This window comes from Chamaea fasciata, unplaced genomic scaffold, assembly GCF_029207755.1.
Source record: "Chamaea fasciata isolate MVZ Bird 193981 ecotype frontalis unplaced genomic scaffold, bChaFas1.0.hap1 SCAF_3, whole genome shotgun sequence".
Classification (NCBI taxonomy): Eukaryota; Metazoa; Chordata; class Aves; order Passeriformes; family Sylviidae; genus Chamaea; species Chamaea fasciata.
In genome coordinates, this window is record NW_027094088.1 from 112,580,170 (window position 1) to 112,593,267 (window position 13,098).

The 13,098-nt window shown below is 59.7% G+C and overlaps 1 protein-coding gene across 4 annotated transcripts in view; it reads left to right on the plus strand.

Annotated features, from left to right (window-relative positions):
- The window catches only part of PTK2B (protein tyrosine kinase 2 beta), a 41,458-nt gene that overhangs the window by 3,869 nt on the left and 24,491 nt on the right, over positions 1-13,098 (plus strand). For 3 of the 4 annotated variants that reach the window (XM_066180150.1, XM_066180152.1, XM_066180153.1), the window contains one exon: positions 12,707-12,972. In XM_066180150.1, the coding sequence (XP_066036247.1) occupies positions 12,707-12,972 (266 nt within the window). Of the gene's footprint in view, positions 1-7,679; positions 7,759-12,706; positions 12,973-13,098 lie in introns of those variants that run through there. The other variant, XM_066180154.1, reaches the window with a different exon arrangement.

A 13,098-nucleotide genomic window follows, 5' to 3' on the forward strand; every position in this document is an offset into this window, starting at 1 on the left:
GGATCCCAGGAAAGATCCCAGGAAGAGCAGGGATGGATTCTGGGATGGATTCTGGGAAGAATCCTGGGAAGGATCCCAGGAAGGATCTCAGGAAGGATCCCGGGCAGGATCCCGGGCAGGATCCCAGGAATGATCCCGGGAAGAGCAGGGATGGATCCCGGGATGGATTATGGGATGGATTCCGGGAAGAATCCTGGGAAGGATCCCAGGAAAGATCCCCAGAAGCGCAGGCACGGATCCCGGGCAGGATCCCGGGCAGGATCCCAGGCAGGATCCGAGGCCGGATCCCAGGCAGGATCCCAGGCAGGATCCCAGGCAGGATCGCGGGAAGGCCGGGAACGTTGGGATCCCGGCGAGGCTGGCTGTTTTGAGGAAGTGGCAGGAAAAAGGGAACAGGAAGAGGCCGAGGCTCCCGACAGCCCCCGGGAAACCTCGGAAAACTCCGGAGCCGGGGCCAAAAACGCCTCCAAAAAAAATCCCTCCCGGCAAAATCCCGGGAACTGCTGGGGAAATTCCGGCGGCAGCTTCCCAGGAAAGGTGGGAAGCACCAGGAAGGAGCCTTGGGTGGGGCTGGGATGGCTCCAGAGGGAAGGAGGTGCTGGAATTCCAGAATTCCCGGCGCTCCGGAGGCCATGGAGCCTCCCAGAAATCTGGGGGAAACCAGGATATCCTGGGAAAACCGGGATATTTGGAGGGGTGGAGTTGTTACATCCCAGGAAAAGCGAGGCCAAAGGCTGGGAAGTGATTCCCAGGGCTGTGGATTCCACGGGATTTTCCAGGGATCCGACTTTTCCCTGCTCTTCTCCCGGCAGGATCCTGATCCCGGCCCTGGGGCATCTCCAGGGTTTTCCAGGGGCGATCCGAGCTTTTCCAGCTGGGGATTGAGGGCTGGAAAAACGGGAATATCGATACGCATATGGGGAGCCGTTGGATTGGGGAGTATTCCAAGCAGGAATGCGCCGGGAAAGGTTCCCGAGGAAAAAGTGGGAATGGGATTTTGGATTTAAAAACAAAGGGGATTTTGGATTAAGGGGTTGACACCGGACACGTGGGAATGACGGGAATGGAGTATGGGAATGAGGAATATCCGGGAATGATGGGAATGGTGGGAATGTGGGAATGATGAGAGTAGGGGAATGAGGAATATCTGGGAATGATGGGAATGGTGGGAATGTGGGAATGATGAGAGTAGGGGAATGAGGAATATCTGGGAATGATGGGAATATGGGAATGATGGGAATATGGGAATGAGGAATATTTGGGAATTATAGGGATATGGGAATGACGGGGATACGGGAATGACAAATATATGGGAATGAGGGATATCAGAATGATGGATACATGGGAATGACGGGAATATGGGAATGATGGAAATGTGGGAATGATGGGAATGTGGGAATGAAGGATACACAGGAATGATGGGATACACAGGAATGATGGGAATATGGGAATAATGGATGCATGGGAATGAAGGCTGTCTGGGAATGAAGGAAATGTGGGAATGAGGAATATCTGGGAGTCGTGGAAGTGTGGGAATGATGGGATACACGGGAATGATGGGAAAAGGGGAATGATGGGAATGTGGGAATGATGGAGACGTGGGAATGACGGATACCTGGGATTTGGGATCCTTTCCCTTCCCGATCCAAATCTGGGAATGGGGTTTGAAGAGGGAAAAGGAGGAGGAAAAGGAAGAGCAAAGGAAGGCACCAAAATTCCCGCGGATTCTTCCAGGCCCTTCCTTTTCCCGCTGGGAATTTCCCCCTGGGAGCACCCAGGGTATTCCCCTGCCCGGCTTTTATCCCTAAAATCCCAATCCCAGAGGAATTCCAGCTGGGAATTCCCCCCCGCCATCCCCAAATCCTCTCCCAGCTGGAGGCAGCTCGGGAATTCTCACCTGGATCTGCTCCATCCGGGAATGGGAATCCAGGGATTTTTCCCTCCCTGTGGAATTACAGCCGCGGATTTTCCCCAAACTCAGCCGGATTCCCTCTGGAGAAGCGGAATTCCCACATTTTGCCCGCCTGGAATGCCGGGAGGGGCGGACTCAAAGCGATTTGGGGATTTTACGGATAAACAAAAAGTTTGGGATGCGTTGGGATCATTGGATCAGGGACGGGCCAGGAATCTCCCGCTTCCCAAGTGAATTAAGAGGGATCCGGGAAAACTGGGAAGTGGGATGAACTCCAAGCCTGGAATTCTCTGGGGGGGCGTGCTGGGGGAGCTGGAGCTTGGCATTTTTCCTGGGAATTTTCTGCCCGAAAGCCTGGAATTCCGGCGGGAACGGGATAAATCCACCCCCGGTGCCGACACCTCCCAAACCCCAATTCCCGGCACCTCGGGAATTGTCTGGTCCCAAATCCTCCTCTTTCCCTTTCCTTGCCCCATTCCCAGCTCCAAGCCATTCCCGAGGAAACCGGGAATGTCAGCTCCCACTTCCTTCCCAAATCCTGCTGGAAGGAGTTTGGGAATGCTGCTCCCGAGGGGGGGAGGTTTTGTTCCCCCCCCCCCTTCAGAATTCCATGGATTTGGCTGGAATTCTGGCACGGGTCTCTCATCCCGAGACACACTCCCGACATTCCCTTGAAAAATTCCCTCGAGGATTTTCCACCTCCCAGGCCGGAATTTTTGGGAGCTTTTCCCGGTTCTTTTGACCCTTTTCCTCCGCATTGGACCCGTTTTTAGTTTGGGAATGCTGATGGAAAATCCGTGTGCAGGAATTCATGGATCATCCATGATTCGGGAATGTGGGGATCTCAATCAGCACAGGCTTGGAAAACGAATTCCCAAGTTTTTTTTTCCAGGATCGTTTTTGGGCAGGGAACGAGTGGAGAGGGCGCCAGGTGGGAATTCCTTCTTTTCTAGCCGGAAAAATTCGGGATTTGGGGTTTTCCAAAGGCTGGGGATGCTTCGGGATGTCTTTTCCTGGGATCGCTCCCGGAATGGCCGAAATCTCCATCGGGATGAGGATTACAAGAGATCCTTTGGAAATCTGGGGAAAAAAAAATTCCCTGAAATTTGGGAATTTTCCCCTGTGGGGAGGATGCAGTGACCTCCCCACTCCCCGATCCCATGGAATGCCTGGGATCCCGTGGAATTCCTGGGATTGGCTGCGGGGCTGGGGATGAGGAGGCTGGCATCAGACAGCCGGAAGCCCCGGGGTTTTTATGGATCGGGAATCACACTCCCAAGATCCCAAAAAAAAAAAAAAAAAAAAAAAAAAAAAAAAAAAAAAAAAAAAAAAAAAAAAAAAGTGTGGGATTGAGGATCCCTGACCCTCCTGGAAGTTTCCTGGCAACATCCCGGAATTCCAGGAGGCCCTGCTCCCATCTGGAGAGCTCTTCCTTCCCAGATGGAAGGCCCGATCCGTCGGGAACAAACATCGGGAACGCCGAGTTCCTTTTCCCTGCTCTCCCCGATCCTGAGTCATTCCCAACCTCCGGCCGCGCGTGGGATGGGCGGCAGCGCTGCCGGCGGGGGGCGGATTCCCGGGAATGGCTCGGATTCCCGGGAAAAGGTCGGATTCCCGGGAAGGGGCTCCGTGACTGATCGGGACACGGCAGAGGGGAAGAGGGGGATGCGGGGAAAGATGGGAAACGGGGAAAAGTGGGGAGCTGGAGGAGATGGGATACGGGGAAAACGGGATGAAAAGGGAGATGGGGAGCCCGGGAAAACGGGATACGGGAGAGATGGGATGCGTGGAAAATGGGAAGCGCGGGGAAAGGGGGACGCGGGTGGAGCTGGGAAGCGCGGGAAAGTGGGATCAAAGGGGAGATGGGCAGCGCAGGAAACTGGGATGCGGCTGGAAACGGGAAGCGGAGAAAACGGGATGCGGCGGGAGGTGGGAAACACGGGAAAAGGGGATACAAGAGGGACGGGATGCAAGGGAAATGGGAATTACGGGGGAAACGGGAAGCGGAGGAGATGGGACGCAGGTGGAAATGGGAAGCGAGGGAAAAAAAGGGAAGCAGAGAAAACAGGATGCCCGGGAAAAATGGGCGTCTGGGGAGATGGGATGCAGGGGAAGATGGGAAAATGGGATACAGGTGGAAATGGGGAGCACGGGGAAATGGGATGCAGGTGGTGATGGGATACAGGGAAAATGGGATAAAAGAGGAGCACAGGAAAGTGGGATGCAGGGGGAGGTGGGAAACATGGGAAAATGGGATACAGGAGAGAGGGGATGCAGGGAACCTGGGATATTGGGGGAGCAGTGGGATTTGGGGAGCAGTGGGATTTGGGAAGTTGGGATTTGGGGAGCAGTGGGATACAGGGAAGTTGGGATTTGGGGAGCAGTGGGATTTGGGAAGCTGGGATTTGGGGAGCAGTGGGATTTGGGAAGCTGGGATTTGGGGAGCAGTGGGATACAGGGAAGCTGGGATTTGGGGAGCAGTGGGATTTGGGAAGTTGGGATTTGGGGAGCAGTGGGATACAGGGAAGCTGGGATTTGGGGAGCAGTGGGATACAGGGAAGTTGGGATTTGGGGCTCTGCCCAGCCTTGCTCTCAACCCCACCCACCCTCTCCGACGTTTTCCCACTCTGGAAAAGCTGGAATAACCGCCGGGAGTGGGGCACGACCCTACGGCGCCACGGCGGGAACTCGACGGGATCCGGGAGATCCTGGGAACGCTTCCGGCCGCCTTGGGGGTTCTCCTGGGATGGGAAGGGATTTTTGGGATCCCTCGGAGAGGGCCCAGCGGCTCTATCCCTGCTCCAAGCCCTTTTCCCGGGCTTTGGGGCGTTCCTGCTTTCCCTGCGGAACGTCCCGGGAAGGGCCCGGGATCCAGGCTGGGAGAGCTGGGAATGTGCGGCTGGATCAGGGAAGGATCCAGGGAATCCTCGGAGCTGCTTCCAGAGGAAAAGGAGAGCTGGGATTTGGGATAAAGGGCTGGAGGGGCCGGGAATGGAATTCCCAGTGGGAAAGGGGAGCTCGGGGTGGAAATTCCTGGCTGGGCTGGAATTCCCAGAGAATCCCTGGGAGTGTCCAAGGAACGGCTGGAGCATCCCGGGATCGTCTTGGGTTTGGGATTGGGATTTAAGGTCTCATCCCACCCAACCCGTTGCGGGATCCCGAGCGCAGTCGGGGCGGTCGGATCCCTCTGGATGATCCCTGGGGATAAACCCGTTCCCGGTTTACCCAGCGGGAATTCTCTGCTTGGGAGTGGGAGCCGTTCCCGGCTGTTCCCTGGGAAACGGAGCGATGATCCCATGAGTCACCGGAGCACCTGCGTGGATCGGGAGCCGGCTGGGAGGCGAGCTGCGCTTCCCGGGAATGCTGACACGGCCCGGGATCGCGGCCCGGCTCCCGGGATTCACTTTTCCCCGGGAGGAGCCGGGATCCCACTGGATGGCTCCGGTTGGGATGCAGGAATGAGGGTTTGGAGGCCGGGATGAGCTCTGGGGTGAGTCCCTCGGCCCCGTTCCCAAAAATTCCTGCGGAATTCCCACATCCCATTCCCACCCGGCGGAGGCGCTTTGGGATGGTGGGATCTGGGATTTGGAGTTTTGGAGGGGAATGGGAATTCCAGCGGCACCAGGAGCGGCCGGGTTGGTGCTGGTCCCGGTGCTGGGTCCGGTGTTGGGTGCTGGTCCCGGTTCTGGTCCTGATCCCGGTGTTGGGTGCTGGGTCCCGGTTCTGGTCCTGATCCCGGTGTTGGGTCCCGGTTCTGGTCCCGGTTCTGGTCCTGATCCCGGTGTTGGGTGCTGGGTCCCGGTTCTGGTCCCGGTTCTGGTCCTGATCCCGGTGTTGGGTGCTGGGTCCCGGTTCTGGTCCTGATCCCGGTGTTGGGTGCTGGGTCCTGGATCTCGGTCCCGGTTCTGGTCCCGGTGCCATTTCTGGGTGCTGGTGCCAGTTCCAGTGCCGGTGTCAGTCCCAGTTCTGGGTGCTGGTGCCGGTGCTGGTCCCGGTGTCATTGTGGGTGCTGGTTCCGGTCCTTTTACCGGCGTTGGATGCTGACTGTTGGGTGCTGGGTCCCGATTCGGGTTCTGGGTGCCGGTGCCGGTTCCGGGTGCCGGTTCCGGGTGCTGGTTCTGGTGCCGGTGCCGGTTCCGGGTGCCGGTGTCGGCTCCTGGGTGCCGGTGTTGGGTTCTGGGTGCCGGTTCCGGGTGCCGGTTCCGGGTGTCGGTTCTGGTGCCGGTGCCTGTTCTGGGTGTCGGTGTTGGGTTCTGGTGCCGGTGTCGGCTCCTGGGTGCCGGTGCCGGTTCCGGGTGTCGGTTCTGGTGCCGGTGTCGGCTCCTGGGTGCCGGTGTCGGCTCCTGGGTGCCGGTGCCGGTTCCGGGTGTCGGTTCTGGTGCCGGTGCCTGTTCTGGGTGTCGGTGTTGGGTTCTGGTGCCGGTGCCGGTTCCGGGTGCCGGTGTCGGCTCCTGGGTGCCGGTTTCGGCTCCTGGGTGCCGGTGCCGGTTCCGGGTGTTGGGTTCTGGTGTCGGTGTTGGGTTCTGGTGCCGGTGCCGGTTCCGGGTGCCGGTGCCGGTTCCGGGTGTCGGTTCTGGTGCCGGTGCCGGTTCTGGGTGTCGGTGTTGGGTTCCGGGTGCCGGTGCCGGTTCCGGGTGCCGGTGCCGGTTCCGGGTGTCGGTTCTGGTGCCGGTGCCTGTTCTGGGTGTCGGTGTTGGGTTCTGGTGCCGGTGCCGGTTCCGGGTGCCGGTGTCGGCTCCTGGGTGCCGGTTTCGGCTCCTGGGTGCCGGTGCCGGTTCCGGGTGTTGGGTTCTGGTGTCGGTGTTGGGTTCTGGTGCCGGTGCCGGTTCCGGGTGCCGGTGCCGGTTCCGGGTGTCGGTTCTGGTGCCGGTGCCGGTTCTGGGTGTCGGTGTTGGGTTCTGGTGCCGGTGCCGGTTCCGGGTGCCGGTGTCGGCTCCTGGGTGCCGGTGCCGGTTCCGGGTGTCGGTTCTGGTGCCGGTGCCTGTTCTGGGTGTCGGTGTCGGTTCTGGTGCCGGTGCCGGTTCCGGGTGCCGGTGCCGGTTCCGGGTGTCGGCTCCTGGGTGCCGGTGCCGGTTCCGGGTGTTGGGTTCTGGTGTCGGTGTTGGGTTCTGGTGCCGGTGCCGGTTCCGGGTGCCGGTGCCGGTTCCGGGTGTCGGTTCTGGTGCCGGTGCCGGTTCTGGGTGTCGGTGTTGGGTTCTGGTGCCGGTGCCGGTTCCGGGTGCCGGTGTCGGCTCCTGGGTGCCGGTGCCGGTTCCGGGTGTCGGTTCTGGTGCCGGTGCCTGTTCTGGGTGTCGGTGTCGGTTCTGGTGCCGGTGCCGGTTCCGGGTGCCGGTGCCGGTTCCGGGTGTCGGCTCCTGGGTGCCGGTGCCGGTTCCGGGTGTCGGTTCTGGTGCCGGTGCCTGTTCTGGGTGTCGGTGTCGGTTCTGGTGCCGGTGCCTGTTCCGGGTGTCGGTGTTGGGTTCTGGTGCCGGTGCCGGTTCCGGGTGCCGGTGTCGGCTCCTGGGTGCCGGTGCCGGTTCCGGGTGTTGGGTTCTGGTGCCGGTGCCGGTTCCGGGTGCCGGTGCCGGTTCCGGGTGCCGGTGTCGGCTCCTGGGTGCCGGTGCCGGTTCCGGGTGTCGGTTCTGGTGCCGGTGCCTGTTCCGGGTGTCGGTGTTGGGTTCTGGTACCGGTGCCGGTTCCGGGTGTCGCTGCCGGGTCCCTCTGCGCACCCGAGTCAGTCACAGCAGGAAGCGGCGCCGAGCGCGCGCTCGGCGCGGGGACACCGGCGACACCGGCGACACCCCCAGGGGACAGCGGCGACAGCGGGGCCACCCCGAGGGGACAGCGGGGACCGCCGCCACCCCTCCGTAAGTGCCGCTGGCCTCCCGCATCCCGGGAATCCCGCCGGGAATCCACCCGGGAATCCCCCCGGGAATCCACCCGGGAATCCCGCCGGGACCAGCCCCTCACCTGGCGGCGGGCGGGCGGGGGGGGGGGGGGGGTCGGGGGCGGATCCCGGGAAAACTCATCCCGGAGAATTCCCGAGGGATTGGGCACAAAGCGTCTCCAAGGTGTCGCCGAGCGTGTCGCCGCCCTGGGTTGCCCTCGGGGACCCGGGAGCCACCCGGGGCGACTTCCTGGTGCGGGAGGTGGCCCCGCGGGGACATTGCCGGTGTCGCCTCCTCCCGTCGGTGGCACCGGGAGGGGCGAGGTGACAGGAGGGGACACCGGGGGGCAGGGAAGGGGACGTTGGTGGCAGCGCCGGGCTCGGTTTCGTTTCCTCCGTGTCCCCTCGGTTGCGTCACGGGGAATTTGGGGACAGAGCCCCGCGGGAAGTGTCCCCAAGGCGCGGGGGGGGGGAGGGGGGGGAGGTGACAGGGGTTTGGGACGGCGACAAAACGTGGGAGAACCGGGATGGGAAGGTCCGGGCGGGGTGGGAAGGGCGGGATTGTCGCCGGTGTCCCCGCGGGGCTGGAGGGGACAGCGGTGTCCCCCGGTGTCCCTCGGTGTCGCCAGCCGTGGTGGCCGTGAGGGCGCCGCTGGGAATTCTCCTCGGGACATTTTTCCAAGGGATGCTCCATGGGAGCATCGGGGAGGGACATGGGGACAGGGACACGCCCAGGGGACATCCAGCTGTCCCCGTGCCAGCCCCGTGGGAATGGGGCTGGAGGGAGAAATCTGGGAATGAGAGAAAAGCGGGAAAAAAAACCCCAAAAAACCCCCAAAAACCCCCAAACCGGGATATTTTCATCCCGAATTCCCTAAAATCCGGCCCGCGGCCGCTCCCATCCCTGTTCCGGATTTGGGATCATTCCCACATGGAACGGTCCCGCTGGCCCCAAACCCTTCCGGGTTTTTTGGGGTTTTTTTTTTTTGGGGATTGGGATTTTTTTTTTGGTGGGGGGGAGGAGAGGAAGGGAGGCCGAGGTGGGGGAGGGGACCCGGCTGTCCCCAGGGTGTCACCTGAGGAGGGGACAGGCCCCGAGTGTCACCCGGGGGGTTGTGCAAAGGATGTGGCTTCCTCCCCGAGAGGCCCCGGGCTGGGGGAAGAGAACAACCAAAAAAAACCCCAAAAAAAACCCCAAAGTGGGAGAAAAGAAAGGAACAAAATTAACCCCCGGAAATGAAAAGATCCCGGAAGGGGTTTGGGCTGGGACAGGGGGACCTCAAATCCCACCCCGGAAAATCCCCAGGTCCCGGGGTGATCCAAGATTTCCTTGGGCGCTGCCGGGGATTCTCTGGGAATTCCTTCCCGGGATCCCAGCCCGAGCTCCCCTTTCCCAGCGGGAATTCCATTCCCCGCCTACCGGCCCCTCCAGCCCTTTATCCCAAATCCCAGCTCTCCTTTCCCTCTGGAATCCAAGGATCCCCTGGATCCTTCCTTGATCCAGCTGCGCATTCCCAGCTCTCCCAGCCTGGGATTGGATCCAGCCCCATCCCGACTTCTCTCTGGGAAGGAATTTCGGGATCCAGGGATTTCACTGGGAATCTCAGGACTCCAGGAAGGGTCTCCCTTCCCTTTTCCATCCCCGAATTCCATAAAACCCCTCGGGCTGGATCCTGAGTGTCCTTGATCCCAGAATCCTGGAATGGTTTGGGATGGGATTCATGGACCTTCAATCCCATCCCAGGGACACTTCCCAGGATCCCGGGGTGATCCAAATCCACCCTTGGACACTCCCTGGGAATTCTCTGGGAATTCCTTCCCGGGATCCCAGCCCGAGCTCCCCTTTCCCAGCGGGAATTCCATTCCCCGCCTCCCGGCCCTCCAGCCCTTTATCCCAAATCCCAGCTCTCCTTTCCCTCTGGAAGCGGCTCCGAGGATTCCCTGGATCCTTCCCTGATCCGGCGGCACATTCCCAGCCGTGGGAAGCGCCTCTGGAATTGTCGCCGGTGTTCCCGGCGGGTTTCCGGCGGTTTAATCTTTAACCTGAGCCGGGATCCAGGAGCGGCCGGATGTGGAATTCCACATTCCAGAGCCTCGGCCGCACCTTGTCCTCCCCCCGCGGGCAAAGCCGAGCCCAGCGCGCCCGGGAAATCCCGGGAAATCCCGAAAATCCTCGGGAAAAGCAGGATTTGGGATCCCTTTGGATCATCCCAGATTCTCATCCAGGGTTTTGGGTTTTTTTTTGTCACTTCGGGGGTGACAGGGACATGGAGGGGAGACTGGGGAGGTGACAGGGACACAGAAGTGTCACTGTGGAGGTGACAGGGCCATGGAGGTGTCGCTGTGGAGGTGACAAGGACACGGAGGTGTCACTCTGGGGGTGACAGGGACATGGAGGTGTCGCTGTGGAGGTGACAAGGACACGGAGGTGACGCTGGAGAGGTGACAGAGACATGGAGGTGTCACTCTGGAGGTGACAAGGACACGGAGGTGTCACTCTGGGGGTGACAGGGACATGGAGGTGTCACTGTGGAGGCGACACGGACACGGAGGTGTCACTTTGAAGGTGACAAGGACACGGAGGTGTCACTGTGGAGGTGACACGGACACGGAGGTGTCACTTTGAAGGTGACAAGGACACGGAGGTGTCACTCTGGGGGTGACAGGGACATGGAGGTGTTGCCGTGGAGGTGACAAGGACCTGGCGGTGTCACCGTGGAGGTGACAAGGACATAGAGGTGTCACTCTGGAGGTGACAAGGACACGGAGGTGACACTGGGGAGGTGACAGGGACCCGGAGGTGTCACCCTGGAGGTGACAGGGACACAGAGATGTTTGTCTGGCAGTGACGGGGACACGGAGGTGTCAATATGGAGATGTTGGGGACACCGATGTTGCCATGGAGGTGTCGGGGACATCGAGGACATTGCTCTGAAGGGACTGGGGACACGGCTGTTCCTGTGGAGGGGACAGGGACACGGAGGTGTCACTGTGGAGGTGACAGGGATGTGGAGGTGTCGATATGGAGATGTTGGGGTCACAGATGATGCCACGGAGGTGACAGGGACACAGAGATGATGACATGGAGGTGACAGGGACGCAGAGATGATGACATAGAGGTGACAGGGACACAGAGATTGCTCTGGAGGTGACAGGGACACAGAGGTGTCACTGTGGAGGTGACAGGGACACGGAGGTGTCACTCTGGGGATGACAGGGACGTGGAGCGGAGGTGACAAGGACATAGAGGTGGTCACTGTGGAGGTGTCACTGTGCAGGTGACAAGGACACGGAGGTGTTGCTCTGAAGGTGGCAATGAGATTGCTCCGGAGGTGACAGGGACACGGAGGTGTCACTCTGGGGGTGACAGGGACACGGAGGTGTTGGTTTAGAGGTGACAAGGACACAGGGATGTTGCCGTGGAGGTGACAGGGACACAAAGGTTTTGCTCTGAAGGTGTTGGGGACACAGGTTCGGCCTTGGATGTGACAAGGACACGGAGGTGTCACTGTGGAGGTGACAAGGACACGGAGGTGTCACCGTGGAGGTGACAGGGACGTGGAGGTGTCACCGTGGAGGTGACAAGGACACGGAGGTGACGCTGGAGAGGTGACAGAGACATGGAGGTGTCACTGTGGAGGTGACAAGGACGTGGAGGTGTCACCGTGGAGGTGACAGGGACACAGAGGTGTCACTGTGGAGGTGACAAGGACACGGAGGTGTCACTGTGGAGGTGACACGGACACGGAGGTGTCACTGTGGAGGTGACAAGGACACGGAGGTGTCACTGTGGAGGTGACACGGACACAGAGGTGTCACTGTGGAGGTGACACGGACACGGAGGTGTCACTGTGGAGGTGACAGGGACGTGGAGGTGTCACTGTGGAGGTGACAGGGACACGGAGGTGTCACCGTGGAGGTGACAAGGACGTGGAGGTGTCACTGTGGAGGTGACACGGACACGGAGGTGTCACTGTGGAGGTGACAGGGACGTGGAGGTGTCACTGTGGAGGTGACACGGACACGGAGGTGTCACCGTGGAGGTGACAGGGACACGGAGGTGGCTCTGGATGTGACAGTGACGGGGCATTGCTCTGGGCATGGTGGGGACATCCCGTGTCACTTTTCCTTTTCCTCCTTTTCCCCCTTTTGCCCTTTTCCCTCTTTTTCCTTTTCCTTTTTTTTTTCCTTTCTCCTTTTTTTTTTCTTTTCCCCCCTTTTCCCCCTTTTGCCTTTTTCCCTCTTTCCCGTTTTTCCTTTTTTCCCCTTTTCGCTTTTCCCTTTTCCCTTTTTTTCCCTGTTCCCTTTTCCCGTTTCCTTTCCTTTACCCTTCCTCTTTATCCTTTTTCCCCTTTCCCCTTTTTTCCCCTTTTTTTCCCTTTTCCCCCTTTCTTGCAATTTTTCCCCTTTTTTCCTCTTTCCCCCTTTTTCCCCCTTTTTCCCCCTTTTCTCCCCTTTTCTCCTTCCCCTTTTCCCTTACTCTTTCCCCCTTTTCCCTTTTTTCCCTTTCCCCCTTTCCCGTTTTTTCCCTTTCCCCCTTTCCCCCTTTTTTCCCTTTTCCCCCTTTCTTCTCATTTCCCCCCTTTTTTCCTATTTTTTCCTCTTTTCCCCCCTTTTCTCCCCTTTTCTCCTTCCCCTTTTCCCCTTTTCCCCTTTTCCCCTTTTCCCTTTTTCCCTTTTTCCCTTTTTCCCTTTTTCCCCTTTTCCCCTTTTCCCTTTTTTCCCTTTTCCCCCTTTCTTCTCATTTTCCCCCTTTTTTCCCTTTCCCCCTTTCCCCCCCTTTTCTCCCCTTTTCTCCTTCCCCTTTTCCCCTTTCCCCCTTTTCCCTTTCCCCCTTTTCCCTTTTTCCCCTTTCCCCCTTTTCCCTTTTTTCCCTTCCCACCCTTCCGGCCCGTGCCCATCCATCCTCATTCCGTCATTCCCGGCAGGGAAGGGATGCTCGGCTCCTAACGTCCTGAGGATGAGCACGATTCCCGAGCCCCTGGGCCGGCCCCGGAGCAGCTCCTCCCGCAGCCTTCCCGGCCTCCTGGAGGCCATGGGGACGCCGGACACGGATCGGGATCGGGATCGGGATCGGGATCGGGATTGGGATAAGGAGGAGATGCGGATCCTCAAGGTTTGCTTCTACAGCAACAGCTTCAACCTGGGCAAGAACTTCAAGCTGGTCAAGTGCTCCGTGGCCACGGAGATCCGGGTAGGCGGGGGAAAAGGGCGGGAATGTCGGGAATGCCGGGAATGCTGGGAATGGTTTGGCCCACCTGGGGATTGGGAATAATGGGAATGGTTCGGCAAAACTGGGGACTGGGAATGCCGGGAATGA